The sequence below is a fragment of the Antechinus flavipes genome, chromosome 1 (assembly GCF_016432865.1).
Source record: "Antechinus flavipes isolate AdamAnt ecotype Samford, QLD, Australia chromosome 1, AdamAnt_v2, whole genome shotgun sequence".
Lineage (NCBI taxonomy): Eukaryota > Metazoa > Chordata > Mammalia > Dasyuromorphia > Dasyuridae > Antechinus > Antechinus flavipes.
The window spans coordinates 680,851,210-680,870,399 of NC_067398.1; the positions used below are offsets into that span (position 1 = coordinate 680,851,210).

Here is a 19,190-nt window from a genome sequence, read left to right on the forward strand (position 1 = left end):
TTTCCTTTGAGAGAGGCTATTTTAAGGTAGTGACAAAGCTAGAATGCTCCACCTCTGAACTTGGAGGCCTATTTCAGCTTTAGGTTTTTTTTTTTTTTAATTATTTGGTTGGTTTTAATTTTTTCTCCTTTTCAATTAACAAAAAATTCTTTCATCCACACACACCTCAGGGGAAAAAAGAAAACTTATGAAAGCACGAAAAACAAATTTCCACCTTGAGCCTCATTCTGTGTTATGGGTGTGTCTATCATCTGTGTCGGGAGGTGTGCAGCAGACTTCTTCAGTTCTCTGGAAACACTTGATTGTTGTATTGATTAGAGTTCTTAAATCTTTCAAATTTGTATTTCTTTGCATTGTTGTTATTTTCTAAATGTTCTTTAAAAATCATTTATTGATCACCTTCTGTTGGGTCCCTGTATGGGGCTGTACAGGGAACCCTAAGGTATGACTCCTGCTACCATACATGTGACAATTACATATTGGGATACTTAAATAGATCCATGAATTTGGGGCCTGGGGATTTCTTCACCACCCACCCATACCTTATTCTGTGAAGTTTGTCCTTCCATAATCTCTTCCCAATTTAATGACACCAGAAGTCTCCGGGGCTTTATGATGAATATGAATATTTCACGAGCCACCACTGTGCTATTCAAGCCTGATTGAATTCTAATGGTGCTCCCACATTAGGCCACTTTGATGGAAGATTTTATCTTGAATTTGGTGAAATTCAATAAAAGTGAAATAACTACTGTACTGTGATAATAAAAGCTGGTGTTTGTTTTACAAACTACTTGATATTCACTCATTAATTGATGTCTATACATCAATTATGCTCTGGCAATATTTGAGCATCATCGTCCCCATTTTATTTTTTTTTAAGTATTCTGCATCATTTATTTAAATATCTTTTTTATGCTTTTATAAATTTTAGTATTGCTCGTTTTGTAACTGCTTTTAGTTCATTTTAAAGCATTTCAAACATTTAAACATCAAACATTTTTAAAAGTACATTTACAGAGAAATCATTTTAAAATGAGATTCACATGCCATCAAGAAAAATAAGTCAAATGACAAAACCAAAACACTGTGGTTTATTCACAAGTAGTGTATGTCAGTGCTCAACTACAGGTCCTAGTGGGATATAGTTTATATTTCAATGGGTATGTCTTAGTTTAAAACTTCTAATTGGCTCAGTGTTGCATGTGATGAAATAAGAAAAATCAATGTTGCATTTGGATTCGTGAATCTAGAAATGATCACTTATTTACTTGCCCTTTCACAGCATAACTTATAACCCCAATTTCAAACCCAAATCCAGCATTCTTTGATACTTCAAGCCTCTCAGTTTTGAAGAAGGAAAATAAGACTGGGGCCTCTGACCTCAATTGGGGGATTGCCACACAAAAGCACAACTACATAATAAAGTCAATGACAATGTTGGATGGGAAGTAGCCAAAATGAAAGCAGTTTGTTTAGGGAAAGAAGGCTAATAAATTGAGGAAACAAACACTTATCCGGAAGCCAGCCCAGCACCTTTGAATGGGAAGGATAGGTTGAGGAATGTATTTCTGTTGTGTGGGGCTCAGCAAAAGGCCAGTGTTAGATCTTACATCTTAGCCAGATATTGACCTTGTGAGGGAAAGAATGGGGGACAGGGCATAAAAGGCAAAAGGAAGGTACCATGCCCGTGACTCTTGCTAGTGGGTAAGGGTCCTTTTAGGGGGGAAGACTTTAGTCTTTATGCTACAAAGGAAGCTTGTGCGAGCCAGAGAGGACGAATCTTCCTGGGAAAGATGGTTTGTTCAAGCCAGGAACAAAGCACAGAGAACCCGTAAAAAGGACCAGGAACCCCTGCATGACCCTCTCAGGGAAGCAGCCCATCCATGGTGCTCTGGAATGACCCATAGGCTGGACCGGGTCTGAGGAGTAGTTTAGGGGCATCAGGCCCCCACTGCTGTAGAGCCCTCTCCTGTTTGAGACAAGGTTCTGCTAAAACATGGGAGTTTATAACATGAAGCACAGCCTCACTTTCCCCCTCCGTAAAGTGGAGGGGGTTAGAGCTGTATGTGTAAATGTTGGCTGATGATTAAGGAAGGTGTCTAGGAGCACGTGACCTCTGCATGGGCAGCAGGCTGGGCCCAGTGCCTTCAGCCATGGGACTGCACTGAAGTGCCTCCCCTCTAAAACCAGGAGCTCGCTAGCTTTCAGCACCGTTCTTCTCCTTGGAACATATATGGTTTACAAATCAGTTCACATTCATTCAATTTATTCAGTGTCAGATGCTGTGATTATCCCTATATTTCCACAGGGCTAGAACTGATAACTGAGGCTCAAAACATGTATAACCTCTCTGTGATTACTTACTGTCTCAGAGAGGGAGGTTTGGAGGGAAGATAGAATTAGAAATTCAAAAGCTGTTTTTAAAAAATTCTTTTTTTAAATAGCTGAGCAGGATGATTTCAGAGAGGCCCGGAGAAAGTTATATGGACTGATGCTAAATGAAATGAACAGAACCAGGAGATCATCATACACGGCAACAAAATTATACAATGATCAATTCTGCTGGATGTGGCTGTCTTCAACAATGAGATGATTCAGACCATTTCCAATAATCTTGTGATGAAGAGAACCATCTCTATACTCGGAGAGGACTGTGGGAACTGAGTGTGGATCACAACATAGCATTTTCACTTTTTGTTGTTTGTTTGAATTTTATTTTTTCTCTCATTTTATTTCCTTTTTGATCTGATTCTTCTGGTGCAGCAAGATAATCGCATACATATGCCTATATTGGATTTACATATATTTTTACCATATTTAACACACATAGGAAAAATAAATATTGGGAAAAAAAAATAGCTGAGCGCTCAAAGGTTGTTTGTCCTGGGGACCCAAAGTTATCAAGTGTGAGGTGAGATTCAAACCCAGGACCAGGCCTCCGATTCCCTATGCCATTAACACTTGCTGGGAGTTGAGTTTCTTAAGAGCAGTGGTTGTGGACTGAAGCACATTTAGTTTCTAAATGGGCATCGTGCGCACACAGGAATGGCTGAGATGTCTTCACACTGCCCACTCACCCATCCATCTATACCATGAGAGGAAGGGCCATCTCCAAGACACATTCCAGCTTTAAGTCTTTACACCAACCAGAGTGGAGTGACTGTCACTTTATCATAGAAACGTCTTTCCTTCTGAGCTGTTTTAGTCAGTGGGTGTGCCAGCCTGACCAGCTTTGCTGAGTGATCTCGGGTGAGCCCATGTATGTTTGTCTGCAAATCTCAGAGAAGAGTATGAAAGTCCTAGGGATTTTAAGACTGACCCTTGGAGAACTCCTAGTTAGGGCCTCTCATTCCACCTGGGTAGCCCCGCCCCTCTATCAATCAGTTCAGTGAGTTCACTTGGGACTCAGTCCTCTGCAGCCATGATGTGACCTAACAGCAAAACTGAAATTTATTTTTCTTACCCTGCTGCGCTGAAAGGCGGTCGAGACTAAGGGAACATGAAGAGAAGTGCCAGCCCTCTTTTTCACTTAAGACTTAGTTTTATTAAGGCAACTTTGAACTTGATAAAAAAAAAAAAAAACTACAGACTAAAAACAGATGTTTTAAAATTTTAAATAAATGACAAAAAATTTTAAATAAATGATGCAATTAATAATTAAATGTTAATACAAGAATAAAAACTCCACAAATTCAAGAAAATATTGCAAGTTAAAGAACTAAAGACAGAAAATTGTCAGGGAAGACTTTTTTTCTTAAACAATGCCTGATCTTGGAAAGCCACACAGATTCTAAAGATGCTTCTAGTACAGATCTCTGGGAACTGCTGCTAATTTTCACGTCCCTGAAGCCAGCTGTCATTTCACATACGGGTCTCATTTTGGGTCTAAAATAGGACTCTTCAGCTTGGTCATTCACCACATTGACCAGGAGGCTCGACGCTGGTTGGCATTCTTCACTGACTAAAATCCACCAACGTGGACAAACATGTCACAACTGGCAAAGCAAATTGTGAAAAGGATGGGGCGGGCCCCTGAGGGCAGAACTGTAATCAGGATAGCAGTGACTACCACCTCCTCTTGGGCAGGAAGGTGTGAATATGTTGCTTAAAAAGTCCTCTCTGCTTGACCTACTGCTCTCCTCATTTTTAACAGGAGGGAACAATCGGTGACAATGATCACCATCTTCCAGAGGCTGTGATCACTGCCACGGGGGTCTCTTCTTCCCTCCATTCACCCAACTGGGCTCACTGTATCTGTCCCAAGTCTATATAACCAGCATCAATCAAATCGCTTGCTCTTTGGGGAGCAGACCCCCTTTGCCCCTGTGATCCCAGAAGCCACGTCTGTAACAGACGCCACCCTGCCAACTGCCAGGCAGGACTTGGGTGTGGACAGGACATTCTAAGGGCAGACAACACTTGCCTGCCTAAGAGGATCCTCTGCAGCAAGAAAATGAAAGCAGACGCCCAGGTCTCCTGTTGAGAATAAAAGAAGGCATCATGTGGTTAATGGCTGCTGAATGATGAGAGGTTATAAGGGGGAGCAGGAGAGAAGGAACCAACGGTACCTTAAGTTAGAGTCTACAGACAGAACAAATTGCAGTTAGGATTAAAGGACTGGGCTTTCTCCTTTTAGTAGGTGTTTTCAACTCAAAAAGTGATGATTAGGTGCACAGTATACATACAGAAAATGGCCTGGCTCCATCCTTTCCTTTTCAGTGAAAAAGCTTTCATGATTTTCAAAAGAAAATTAAAAATAATTGCCCTTGCCCTGAGAAGATCAGGTCTCATCTTGCTCTGACATAAAATAATTCATTTATGTATTATATGCTGGCAGCATATTAACTTTTTCTAATGCAATTCATGGCTCATTAATAAGTTAAGAGATTCTATAAGGTTTTGTAAGGATGAATGTTGAAAATTGCCCATGTATATATTTTGAAAATAAAAAGCTTTAATTAAAAAAAGTTGGAGGTTCTGTCTGAGACATGAGTAAGAATCACTTCAAAGTTTTAAGGCCAGTGTAAGTGAAACCTGAACTATGAAAAAGCCAGAATCTCAGGGGTGCACGAGGACTCTGTCCAGCAGTGGACAAGTTCTGGTTATCAGTGTGGCTGACCCAGACGGAATCTCAGTTTCCACTCAGAATTCCCCACCATCTCCATTACTTTTCACTGCCTGAGCCTTCTAGTATTACTGAGGTTTCCTCTAAGGCAGATTTTGTATCTCCTGAACCTGAAGAAGGCACGTTGCAGTATAATTAGGTAAGTTTGTTTTGGAGGAAGGCGGCTTCTACGTGTGCTGTTTTACAAAGTGGCCTGAGTTACTGAGGACATTTAATCTCAAACCACACTTCAAAAACCCATAGCTAAGGAGAGCTAAATATAGTTTGGCAAACTTAAGTGTAAGCAAAACCACAGAGAGAAATGAGAAAGTAGCAATTCGGGGAGAGCCTGGCAGTAGAAAGCACCCATGTCACCATCTTATTATGGGCCTAGAGGACGAGGGGGAGCTCTAACTGACCCTTAACCAGGACAAAACCTCGTTTTTACCTTCCTCCTTCCTCTCTGCCAGGGTGCGCTTCAGACCGACAGATACTTCCAGGTGCTGACAAATGCCGTGGGGATGAGGGAGTAAGGCACGGTTGTGATGCTGCTCCAGGTGTCGGAGGAGGGATCGTAGCAGTCGAGGGTTTTGCAGCGCTGAGTCCCACAGTAGCCCCCCACCACAAAGAGTTTATTTCCACAGGTGACTGCTCGGCAGCTAATCCTTCGGGCCGTCACATCCCCAAACTTGGACCACTGGAAGGTATCGCTGTGGAAGCGGTAGGCAGAACTGGCCGAGAACTCCGTGTCGCCCCCTATCACAATCACCTGGCTGCCCAGCACAGCCGCTGCGGTGTACCTCCACGCTTGGGGACAGGTGGTGGGTGCCGTCCAGCGGTTCTGACAGGGGTCGAAGCACTGCACTTTGGGCAAGTGAATCTGGTTAACACTGGTGCCCCCAAAAACAAAAAGCTTCTTCTTTGCCCCGACCACGGCAGCATTGCAGACCCCTTCCCGGAGAGGAGCCACCAAAGTCCATTTGTTAGTCTGTGGGTCGTAATGTTCTACCTGTTTAAGGGAGACGGAGGGGGAGGCCGGGAAGGAGCCGCTCACGGCCGTGTGGCCCCCGACCACGTAGAGAGAATGAGCCAGCTCTGCCGACCCGTGGCCAAACCTGGCCACCAGCATTGGGGCGGCCTTGGCCCACTCGTCGTGAAGGGTGTCGTAGACCCACACGTCTTTGGAGGCGCTGTTCTCGGAGCCTCGGCCCCCGGTGACGTAGACTTTGCAGCCGATGGCACAAGCGCTGCACTCTTTGCGGGGACTCGGAATGTCTGTCCTGGGGATGATGTCGCTGGTGGTCTGGTCGATGGTGTAAATCTTGTCACACATGAACGTCTGCCCCCCGAGCAGCAGCAGAGCCTGGCTGACCTTCCGGGGCCGGGCACAGAAGCCCGTCACCAGCCCGTCATTCTGCAAGAGCCTCATTTTACAGCGCACGGCGTCTGCCACGATCTCCCCTCCCAGTTTGTGGTCCATCACCACTTCTTCCAGAGCCACCTGGTTTTTCAGGTATGCCTCGGGCAAAAGAGCCAGGCGCACCGAACGCAGAAGCTCTGGCAAGTCGTCGTGGCGGACCGACAGGTCGTACTTGATCCATCCAATGACTGCTTCGTATACCAGGCTCTCCTCCTCCACTTCCAAGTCTTCGCTCTGCACAAGCTCCAGCAGCCTTCCTTTGGGGAGTTTTAGGAAATCATCAGACTTGTACAAAGAAGCAAAGTTGGCCAAAGCCATTCTCCAGGACAGCTCAAACAGCCGGTCACAGTTAAAGGTGTCAGACAGGGCCAGCATATTCAGACAGTTGGTGGGGTGCAGATTTTTCTCCAGGAAGGCTGCAGCCGCGTCCCGGATGTCATGGAACTGCAGCATGTCCCCGGCCTCCAGAAGAGACTCCGCGTTCTCTTCGTTGATGAGCACCCTGGCCGAGTAGGCGTAATCGAGCAACAGCTCCAACACCTCCGGGTGCAGCCGGTCTCCGAAGTCCACGTGGCCCTCTCTGCTCTCCTTCAGGCCTCCCCCAAACATGGCCTCGAAGTAGTAGCTACAAGAAGCCAGCACAGCTCGGTGGCAGTGGAACACACCACTCCCGGCCCTGAGCACCACGTCGGTGAAGAGGCACTTCTGGCGCAGCAAGTTCAGATGGGTCAGCAGGCTGTCCGCGTGGCCCGGCTTGTGGAAGATCTGTATGTTCATGGAGCCAGAGCTGGAGCGAGACTTCCGGGTCTCGTGGCTGGTGACTGACATTGTCTCCGGCACTCTAAAACAGGGGAAGAGCAGACTAGGATTAGGCCCCAGACCAGGAGCCCTTTTTCTCTCCACAAAGTATTGTGTGATGGTGTCTCAGCTATTTGCTTGGATGATAACCCCATTACCACATAACAGGCACCTAATAAATGTTTGCTGACTGGCTCGACTATATGATCATTCTATCTCTGGGCTGGACTAAATGATAGATAACGTTTACCCGACACTTGGGAGTGCCTTGTCCATAGACATAGGACTCCTTTGATCCTCCACAGCCCTGGGAGGTAAGTGCTGCAGTGATCCCCATTTTACAAAGGGCAAAAGTTGCCAGGGGTCCCACAACTACAGAGTCACTGAGACAGGAGGCAATCTCCAGCTTCCCTGACTATATCAAACGGACAAAGTCAGCCTCCAAGAGCGGCTTCCAATTCTACACCGTAAGAAGGCTTTTTCTGCAGGAGGAGGAACATCCTGGGCCACTGAGGCAGGACCAGAGAGAGCCCAAAGGGGGTTTCAGCTAGCTGGCCCAGCAGGCTCTGACCAAGTCCCGCTGGGAGAGGGGCAAAGCCCAGGAACCCAAAGACAAGAGCAGTGAAATACAGCAACCCCTGCCAAGAGAGGTGGGGCCAGGTAATAATTAACTCCCTCTTCAGGGGGAGCAGCCTTTGAAGTGGAGGCCCTGCCCCTCCCTAGACTTAAAAGGAGAGGAAGCCAAACACCGCCGGGCAGGGCTGGCAGAACCAGGTTTCCAAGTCAACTTTTTAATCAAGTCTTCCTCCCAGTCCCACACCACCCCCATCCAAGCCGGCTCTGTGTGGGCCCCAAGTTCAGCAGAGCGTTCCCCTTCTACCAGGAGTGGTGATTGCTACCCGCCTCCCCCCTTCTCATCAGCGCCCTCAGACACCCTGCTCGTCCACCCAGAATATCAAACACCGCCCCTCCTGCAAGACCCCAATATCCTCGTTCAGACCTCCCACAGACCCTCAGCCAGCCCTCTTCAACCCTGCATCATCCTCTTTGAGACCCCCAAGATGCTCGGACCCTATTAGATCTCCCCAACATCCTCTTTCAGACCCCCTCATAGTCCCTCAGACACCTCTTACCAGATCCCTCCAAGGATTCTCTTCAACTCACACACACAGCCCTCCGGCCACCTGCCGGCTAACCCCTCCCCCAGAACCTTCCTCCAGCCGTTTCCGCCTCAGACCTTCAGTCACCCGTCCTGCTAGAACCGCCCCCCAACCTCTTCTCAGAGCCCCGGGTAGTCTACAGTCAGACTGCGGCCACCAGAGGAGACCCAGCGACCAGCCTCCCGGCCCCTCCCCAGGCTCTTCTCCTTGCCCCTCCCCCACGAAACATCCTCAGACACCCCACGAGTCCCCCCTCCCTCCCAGGCCCCCTCAGTTCCCCTCCCCCTTACTCTCACCATGCACACGTGGCCCAGCCCGGCTCGACGACTCCTTTTCCCCGCCCGCTGTCCAGGTACCCACCGAAAGTGCGCGCTGCCTCCCAAGTTTTACTCGAGCCAACGACTCTCCGACTCCCGATCTCGGCCCTGAACACACCTCCTCCGAGGTTGCACCGCCCTCGCGGTAGAGACCAATGGCGACCAGCATTGGTTTCGTTCCCTGATGGTATTGACCAATCACAGACCACAAGAGCCTCCTAGGCCCTCGCCTCTTACGTCATCAGTCTTGTACTAAAGAGACCAATCATGGAGGGGTAACTTAACCCTTGGTGAGAGTGACCAATCATGGAACGGATATCCAGGAGTTAGTGTACCTTTTGGCTCTAGATCCTCTCGCAGAGCTTCACGAGATGTCGTCCGCTCCTGGTCTGTCTTTGTGGCCTGGGGGTCTATGGATCCGCTCCCTGGAGATGGAAGGCAAGAGGGAGTCCCCAGTAGGGGAATGGGACTTGCCCATCACCCTCCCTCTTTCCCCCTCACCTCGGGCAGTATAAGATGCCAGATCTAATAACTATAATAGTGATCGTAGTGCTCGCTTTACAACTCACGTCACCCACACAACTACCTTAGGAGATAGAGCGCGACTGGGGCAGAATTCGAACTCAGATCTTTGTGACTCCTGGGCCAGGACTGTCCCCTGCACCACCTCAGAGTAGCAACGTAGGGATTTTCTGGAAGAGGAAACCCAAGAATACAGTCTGTTTTTTTTTTTTTTTAATATCTTTTTATTGATAGAACGCATGCCAGGGTAATTTTTACAGCATTATCCCTTGCATCACTTCTGTTCCGATTTTTTCCCCTCCCTCCCTCCACCCCCTTCCCCCAGATGGCAAGCAGTCCTTTACATGTTGAATGGGTTGCAGTATATCCTAGATACAATATATGTGTGCAGAACCAAACAGTTCTCTTGTTGCACAGGGAGAATTGAATTCAGAAGGTATAAATAACCTGGGAAGAAAAACAAAAATGCAAGTAGTTTACATTCATTTCTCAGTGTTCTTTCTTTGGGTGTAGCTGCTTCTGTCCATCTTTGATCAATTAAGGCTCTCTTTATCGAAGAGATCCACTTCCATCAGAATACATCCTCAAACAGTATCGTTGTTGAAGTATATAATGATCTCCTGGTTCTGCTCATTTCACTCAGCATCAGTTCATGTAAGTCTCGCCAGTCCTCTCTGTATTCATCCTGCTGGTCGTTCCTTACAGAACAATATAAGAATACAGTCTAAAGGAGGAATAAATACGGATAGGGACCACGAAGCATGGAAAAAAAAAAAGGATGCTTAGAAAAGGAAGAAAATTTATGAAGAGAATGAAAAATCCCCCCCCACTTTTTTTTTTTTTTTAAAGAAAAAGGTGCAGAATCCAATTCTCCCTGTGCAACAAGAAAACTGTTCGTTTCTGCACACGTATATTGTATCCAGGATATACTGTAACCTATTCAACATGTAAAGAACTGCTTGCCATCTGGGGGAGGGGGTGGAGGGAGGGAGGGGAAAAAATCGGAACAGAAGTAAGTGCAAGGGATAATGATGTAAAAAATTACCCTGGCATAGATTCTGTCAATAAAAACTTATTTTAAAAAAATAAATAAATTTTAAAAAAAGAAAAAGGTGCAGAAAATGAAAACAAAATAAAACAAAACCTGTCTTCCTAATAATAATAATAACAATAACACCTAATAAGGTGTGCAAAAACACTTTATATACATTTTCTTATTAGATCCATAGCACTAGTCTGTGAAATAGGTGCTATTTACAAATAGGAAAACAAATTAAGAGGAAATTAGATAACTGTCCAAGCTCATATTGTTATTATATATCTGAATCAGGATTTGAACTCAAGCCTTTGTGACACTAAATATTGAATTAACCACTTAAGACTCTCTCTATTATATCTGCTGCCTCTAGAAGATCTTGGTTAGGGACCATGGAGCACACCTAAAAGCATCCCCTGCACACCTTTCTTTTCTCCTCAATCCATTTTTTTTTTTTGCCAGAATGGCAAAAGTTTCTTGAGATAAAACTCTTTTTAACCCTAGCAACAGCCTAATGCCTAACACTCTTAAAAATGTGTTAATTGATTCATCTTTGTCCCTTATCTTCTTTTCTTTCATTTCCCGTTTCCTTTTTCTCCCAGTCTCCCTGTCTTTTGTCTACTTCATCCCCTTTTCCCCTTGTCTCCCCATCTCTTTGGACTTCTGTCCCCCTAACTCTCTTTGGTATTATCCCTCATCTGCATCTGGTCCTCTTCCTGTTCCTCATCCCAAGCTTCTTATCTTTCTTATTCTTGGCCCCTCATTCTTTTGTCAATATTTATTGAATGCTTGCTATGTATATCAGATACTATACCAAGCACTAGGGACAGAAAAGCAAGGGTGGGGAGAAAGGGGTGGGGGCAGAGTTAAATACTCATATCTGCTCTCAAAATGTGGTACAGATTAACATCCACACTTCATTTCATTCCCCATGTCAGGGAATACTAATAATAAACTGGTATCTATCTACTATCTATTATTTATCTGTCGGTCTATCCAAGCTTTAAGGTTTGCAGAATGTTTTCCATATATGATTTCATTTGAACCTTATAACAATCCTATGAGATGGGTATTTCAAGTATCATCATCCACATTTTATAGACAAAACAGGTTCAGAAAAGTTAAGTGATTTATACATGGTTATGCCATTATATCCAAGACTAGATCTTCTGAATCCCAGTCCCACATTCCAACCACCACACCACAGAGAAATAGCGACGACCAGTATTTGGAAGAAAAATGGGGAATGCTTAGATTCTCTTCAGAATTTTCAGTGGGTTCCTGGCCTGGGGTTTCCTGGATGTTTGCTTTTAATCTGGGAAAAGCTGGGTGTGACCCTACCTGTGAAGTTCAAAATCCTGTCCACACCCAGGTAGGATTAGCCAGTAGGTAAAATTACCCAACTCAGTGGGATTAATCCATTCTGTTAAAAGAAACCAGAGGGAAAAAACATTGTCTCTCATGGCCTTCTCAAGTCAAGTGGCCTCTGTCCATTGCATTGTTTGCTCCTTCACAAATTGGCCCCCCTCTACCTTTCCAATCTCACTCTCATTCCATTCAGCAAGCATTAAGTGTCTACTGTCTGCCAGACACTGTGCAGAGCTTTAGGGATACAGAGACAAAAATGAGACACTTCCTGCCCTAAAGGAGTTTACATTCCTTTGGGAGAAAGCAATATAAACAGATGTAGAAACAAAGAATTTGAGATGAAAGGAATAGGAGCAGCCATCTAGTCCCATCCAGCCAGAAAAAACCCAGGATGTATAAGATCAATTCACAAATCCAGAAGGGATCTAAGAGGTCATCTCATCTAATCCTTTCATTTTGCACTTTAGGAACTGAATCCCTGAGAAGTTAAGTCATTTGTCTGAGTTCATGTGTGCCAAATAAGTGTGAAAGCTGGGATTTGCCCCTAGGTTTTCTCCCTCCAGGTCCAGGGAAGGCCCTACTGATAAAAAAGATTGGGAAAAGTAGGAAGAAGGATTCCATTGAGAGAAAAAAAAAAAGACATTAGATAATGTAAATGGAATCAAGAAAAAAGAATAAATCACATAAAATTTCAAAATCAGAGTAAGAAGGGGACTTAAAGGTCATAGAATCCAATCCCTTCATTCTACAAATAAGGAAATGGATTTTATTAGGTGCCACAGACTGTGCTGAATGCTTTATAGTTATGATCTCACTGGATCTTCACAACACCCTGGGAAGAGGGTTCATTACCTTTTATTTTACTTGACATCCAAACTGGACTGGGTTGTCCATTTGTGTTCAATTGTGAGACTACCTTTCAGGCTTGGAATGTGCTCCCTTCTCAGCTCTAACTTTTGGTTCTACTTCTTCCTGTTGGGAGCCTTCCTCCATCCCCTGGAATAAAAAGTGTTTCTGCCTATTCAGGTTTTCTAACAGCACTTTACCAGAATATCTCAAAAATCCCTATCACATTTTATCTTGTCTTATCCTTATTCATATGCACACCATATGCATGGAAGATGCTTCCCTTTTCTTATTTTATTTTGGAAGGTGAATAGATATTGTTTTTGTTTATATATACTTTGTTTATGTATGTTGTTTGTGTGTGTGTGTATATATATATATATATATATATATATACACTTTGAAAAGAAACAAAAACAGTGTTGAAGAAAAAGGCAACCCCTTGTAAAAAAGAGTTTTGAGGAGAGATTCAAAATTCTGAGAGGACTGGAGTGAAAGCATGCTTTTCAGAGGCCAAAGTCCTGAGCTATTATAAAAGTGATTGATGCAGTTTCCCAATAGCTAATTTACAGAGGATTTAATTTTTTTAATTTTATTTTTATTGTTGGAAACTTTGAAAGAACTATTTTGGATCCTGAGACTATATTATGTATTAATTCTTTGTAGCACATCTGACAAAAATGTAGATTTGGAATTTTTTTACATCTGATTAGAGGCTCTGATTTGAGGTTTAAAAGGATAGAGAAACTGGTGAGAGCAAATGCTTACAGAAATTGAAGACAAAATACAGAAACCAGTAGAGTTGAAAAAAAAGTCAAGGTTAGCTGACTAAAAGCAGACAATGTCTGCATTGGTACCTGGAGCTGATCTGATTGCAGGAACTTCATTGATGATAGGGACTGATTGAGAAAGCTTGATCCTCCGTTGTTTGAAGAACTGGCCTTGTCTTTTCAGTTAGTAAAAGTCCTGTGCTTAAGAGTTAATGGTACCACAAAATAAATGAAATTGAATGTGGCAAAATTATGAAGAACATAGTTGGCCCCAACAAGAAACAAGAAGTCACTTTTCCCTGCTCCTTTGCTAAAGTCAATGTTCCACAGGTGTAGAGCGTTACATAGATCAGACTTTGTCAATGTGTTGGATTGATCTTTTTTTTATATATATATTTTTTATTTTATTTTATAATAACTTTATATTGACAGAATCCATGCCAGGGTAATTTTTTTACAACATTATCCCTTGTACTCGCTTCTATTCCGATTTTTCCCCTCCCTCCCTCCACCCCCTCCCCTAGATGGCAAGCAGTCCTATATATGTTAGATATGTCACAGTATATCCTAGATACAATATATGTTTGCAGAACCGAACAGTTCTCTTGTCACAGGGAGAATTGGGTTCAGAAGGTAAAAATAACCCGGGAAGAAAAACAAAAATGCAGATAGTTCACATTCATTTCCCAGTGTTCTTTCTTTGGGTGTAGCTGCTTCTGTCCATCATTTATCAATTGAAACTGAATTAGGTCTCTTTGTCAAAGAAATCCACTTCCTTCAGAATACATCCTCATACAGTATCATTGTTGAGGTATATAATGATTTCCTGGTTCTGCTCATTTCACTTAGCATCAGTTCATGTAAGTCTCGCCAGTCCTCTCTGTATTCATCCTGCTGGTCATTTCTTACAGAACAATAATATTCCATAACATTCATATACCACAATTTACCCAGCCATTCTCCAATTGATGGACATCCATTCATTTTCCAGTTTCTAGCCACAACAAACAGGGCTGCCACAAACATTTTGGCACATACAGGTTCCTTTCCCTTCTTTAGTATTTCTTTAGGATATAAGCCCAGTAGTAGCACTGCTGGATCAAAGGGTATGCACAGTTTGATAATTTTTGGGGCATAGTTCCAGATTGCTCTCCAGAATGGTTGGATTCATTCACAACTCCACCAACAATGCATCAGTGTCCCAGTTTTCCCGCATTCATCATTATTTTTTCCTGTCATCTTTGCCAATCTGACAGGTGTGTAGTGGTATCTCAGAGTTGTCTTAATTTGTATTTCTCTGATCAATAGTGATTTGGAACACTCTTTCATGTGAGTGGTAATAGTTTCAATTTCATCATCTGAAAATTGTCTGTTTATATCCTTTGACCATTTATCAATTGGAGAATGGCTTGATTTCTTATAAATTTGAGTCAGTTCTCTATATATTTTGGAAATGAGGTCTTTATCAGAACCTTTAATTGTGAAGATATTTTCTGTTGGATTGATCTTAATGAATCTTTTGCTTTCAAGTCTTTGTTATAAGGGATGTCTCAGAGGGGGGAAGAAAAAATGGTACATGGGGATATGTAGCTGAGTAAAAACAGAAGATATTAATAAAATCTATTTTTTTCACAAAGTGTTCATTCTTTCTTTATGACTAATTTGTATAAGTAAGAGATTTCAGTAGGAATTCAAAAGCTACAGTTCTGAGTGTAATGATGTATTTCTTCTATACCAGGATTGATCTTAGGACCATGTTGCTATGGCATGGCATCCATGGCTATCTCCTCCATTGGACAGAACACCTTCCATACTCGTCAGTATTATGAGTGGTAATTTGGGAGAACATCATCCCAGACAGAGAGAAAATAAATGAAGTATCTTTAGATGCCTGAAATACACATATAAGAACATATTCCTCCCTTCCCTCTCCAGTAGACTAAAAACCCTTTAAGGGCAGGAACTGTATCACTTAAAAAAAAAAAAATGCTGGCATCTAATACAATCTTGCATATAGCAGGCACTATTGAACTGAAAAAATATCCCATTGAACACAAAAAAAAACATGGGTATACTAGAGTATTTGACAAAGTGCCTTTTGTTGAGTTTCCCCATGGGTATTTTGGCCAATTTCACTCAAGGAATAGTTCGACAACCTATAGCATGTCCAGTCTTTGAGGACCTTGGAGAGCCTTTCACATGTGAAAACACTTGTGTTAGTTAGACTGGTTGCTTCCAAGCAGGTAATATGATTGTGGTAGGAACTTTCTCAAACACTTTTGCACCTAGAATCCTATCTCAGAGGCCAACAGGGAGAGCAAAAGAAGTGGGAATAGAGACTAAAGCTGCCTTCAGAATGAAATTCAAACTCCAGAGTCTGAGTTTGAAATCTACCCCAGTCTAAATCCAACCCACTTTGCTTTGGGGTTTTTTTCTTACAAACATATTTCCACATTTATCATGCTGCACAAGAAGAATCAGATAAAAAGGGAAAAAAATGAGAAAGAAAAAAAATCAAGCAAACAAACAACAACAGCAAAAGTGAAAATACTATGCTGTGATCCATATTCAATCTCCATAGTCCCATCTCTGGATGTAGATGGCTCTTTCCATCATAACTGTATTGGAATTGCCTTCAATCATTTGGTTTGATTTTTTAAAATAATTCTTACATTTTTTTTATTCTGAACTAAACAAACATCAAATAAAAAAGTCTTTCCATATACAAAGCTGAACATAAAAGTTGGAAGACTGGGTATAAAGTTGTAAATCTATTTTATATACCGTGCTTTTCCTTTTAATATGTTAAGTATGGTATGTACATATATTCAGTGAATGATATAACAAATGTAATATCATAAATTAAATATATAACTTTCAAAGATATCCTGCTATAGTTATATTTCTTTTTGAGAGTGCAGAGATGAATTTTTTAACTCTAGGATCAGAATTAGGAAGGAAAGAAAATTAAATTCAAAGAACAATATCATGAGAAAGTCCTGAATGGTGATGACAGCTGGGTGGTACAATGAATGGAGCAACAGCTCTGTTATCAGGAGGAGGACCTGAATTCAGATCTACCCTCAGACATTTATTAGCTGTGTGATCCTGGACAAGTCACTTAATCCCAGTGACTTAAAAAAGGTACTGAAGAGGTTGAAAGTAGGCTGAGGACAAGATAGTTTTAGGAGGGGGTAAGGCACAGGGAGAGATGGAATGATAAGTTATAGTCAGCAAAATGTCAGGTCTTTGATGGAGGAAGCAGAATACTTATGGGTAATGATGAGATCCAGAATATGACTGTTTCAGTGTATGACTGATGGTAGGATAGAGGATCAGTTCATCAGATCTGTGGAAGTAGAAGATTGGAATGGGAAGGGACATCATCAGGAAAGCTAAGGAAGAGTAGAAATTGAGGAGAAGATGATGAGGCAGGTTAAGGGACTTTCCCTAAATTCTCTTGATTCCCCATCTCTTTTTTGGTCATTCTTATATTGTTTGGTATTGTCTATTCTCTTCCCTTGTAATCACCTCTTGCCTTGCCGTACCTGCGTCACACCAGGGCCATAAGTAACAGACTGAATAAAATCCAACTGAATAAAATCATTTTGAAGGGTTTTTCCCAGAGTCTGGAATTTCCTGAAGAGGATCCAGGCCACCACAAAAGATCAATGGAAGGTGATTTGACCAAGATCTCCAATTGAATGAAGCCACTTAACTTGGAAAAGGCTTGTCTGGGTGTTATGGGTTAGAATTCTGAACTTGAAACAAAGGATTCTTACAAGGTACTAAATCAGTGGAATTGATAGTGACAGTAGTTATCTAATTTAGCATGATTCAGTATGATTGATTTACTCCTACAAGGAGATGTTATGGGCCAGAACTTGAAACAAATAGAATTGAGGAGACAATGGTTAGTTAAATCTAGTTTAGCATTGATTTAATACTACAACAAATAATGATTTCCTAGTGATATAATTATTGGTTTATTTTCAGTGTGGGGCATATAAGCTAGAAGCCTCAGTCAGGATTCAGTCAGGGAGATTCAGAAGCCAGAGAAGGCAGGAGGGAGCTCAAGCTCTTGGAGCCAAGGCCAGACTGAAAGGCTTTCTGCTGCCCAGCCCCAGGAAGGAGATAATAAAGGATCTGAACTATAAGAAAGCTAACCGAGCTCTAGGAAAGGAGACAAGACTTGGAAAGAGACAATAAAGGATTTAGACTTTAATCCCGGCTACTCATGTGGTGATTACTGAACTGAAATGAAGGCTGTTCCCAGAGACCTCAAGAAAATGCCAACAAGAGAATATTACTTCTGGGAAAGTATGCTTTTTCCCAGACTTTTCTGAATCTGAGACCTGAATCTAAGTTTCAGGGTTCACTCCTGTCATAAGGAACCCACAGTTTGGAGGACTCTTTGCAATCCAAGTCAGCATTATCTCTGAAATTTACAATCTTAGAGAACTGTTTAAAGCACTGAGAGGCTAAGTGATTTGTCCAGCATCATACAGTCAGTGTCAGAGGAGAAACTTGAACCCTGATATTCCTAGTTTCCAAAGACAGTTCTCTATTCACTCCACATACTGCCTATTAAATTAAATTTATTGTTATTCAATCACATCTGACTCTTTGGGATTCTATGAACCATACTGTTTTCTTGGCAAAGATATTGGAGTAGTTTGCCATTTTCTTTTTCTACTGGATTAAGGCAAACAGGATTAAGTGACTTGCCCAGAGTCCCACAGCTACTAAGTGTCTGAGGCTGGATTTGACTTCAGATCTTTCTAATTCCCACTCAATGCTCTCTTTACTGAGCTACCTACTTGCCTCTCAAATTTAATGCATACTTAAATACACACACACACACACACACACACACACACACACACGACAGAAGTTGTTTCACATATAATACTTTCTTTTGTTTATAGATTGAAATATTTGTGCCAGTTGATGTTTGCTAAATTTATAGTTTAAAAACAAAAGAAATGTAAAAAGGGAAGGGATAGGAACTGGAGCTGTGGTTTTGGTGAAAACACTTCTTTGAGCGATTCAGTTCAGTGGCAGCTTCTCTGAAACTTAAAGACTTAGAGAGTTGTTCATAGACCTCTGAGAGATTGATTCACTTGTCATTAGTTACATATTCAATATGTATTTGAAGCAAGACTTTAACGTTTCCTGACTTTGAGAGAGAGAAAGAGGGGAGGATTCTGGATGGACCAACCTCTTTCCTGCCCTCCTGCAAGTAGTGAAATGTTCTTGCCAGAAAGAGTAATAATCCTATTGGCAACTCTGTGGCCACCTCCTGTGCTGGAAACAAAGCGGAAAAACTTCTTACCCCTCCATTGTCTCTTCCTTGCTATGGGAAAGACAATATGTACATATATACAAAAGTAGAAGAATAACTCTGCCTATGTGTGTCTGTGTATATATGCACACATACAAGCACATATGCACCTATACTACAAAAGCTATAATATTTACGTATAGTGTAAATGTGTTTATACACATATGTAAATATACAGATATAATATACAAACATCATACAGCTATATAGTTCAAAAATAGATTTAAAATGATTAAGATGAGGAATCAGTAAAGGCTAACTGATGTCTCTTTGCCTGATGTAATTAAAATGTAAGCTCAGGAGAGCAGGAGCCAAAGTCTTGGCCACTTCTGTTAACCTGGAAGCGCAAAGCTAATGCAATCATGTCTAGTCAGCCATGCCTGAGCTGCAGAGTGAATGGAATGGAGGTGGAGGGTTATCCCGGCTCTGTCATCCAGAGAGGTTGCTCCATATCTAGAACTGACTTTTGTTTCCACTTACAGCCATTTTTTTTATGGATGAT

The 19,190-nt window shown here is 42.4% G+C and overlaps 1 protein-coding gene across 3 annotated transcripts; it reads right to left on the reverse strand.

Moving 5' to 3' along the window:
• Positions 1–84: 84 nt before the first annotated feature.
• LOC127545342 (ectoderm-neural cortex protein 1-like) lies at positions 85–8,939 on the reverse strand. 3 transcript variants are annotated; one of them, XM_051972549.1, is made up of 3 exons: positions 8,846–8,939; positions 5,556–7,368; positions 85–4,479 (listed from the first exon to the last, which is right to left on the reverse strand). In XM_051972549.1, exon 2 carries the CDS (start codon positions 7,353–7,355, stop codon positions 5,586–5,588), a length of 1,770 nt encoding a protein of 589 aa, XP_051828509.1. In that variant the 5' UTR covers positions 7,356–7,368; positions 8,846–8,939; the 3' UTR covers positions 85–4,479; positions 5,556–5,585. The 3 variants fall into 3 exon arrangements, with proteins under 3 accessions (XP_051828509.1, XP_051828508.1, XP_051828510.1); XM_051972548.1 differs by having other exon boundaries at positions 8,782–8,898; XM_051972550.1 differs by lacking the exon at positions 8,846–8,939 and having other exon boundaries at positions 5,556–8,681.
• Positions 8,940–19,190: the final 10,251 nt, after the last annotated feature.

What these genes read in the sequence shown, in the direction of transcription:
- LOC127545342 (XM_051972549.1), bottom strand. Translation starts at nt 7,355, where the DNA reads ATGTCAGTCACCAGCCACGAGACCCGGAAGTCTCGCTCCAGCTCTGGC.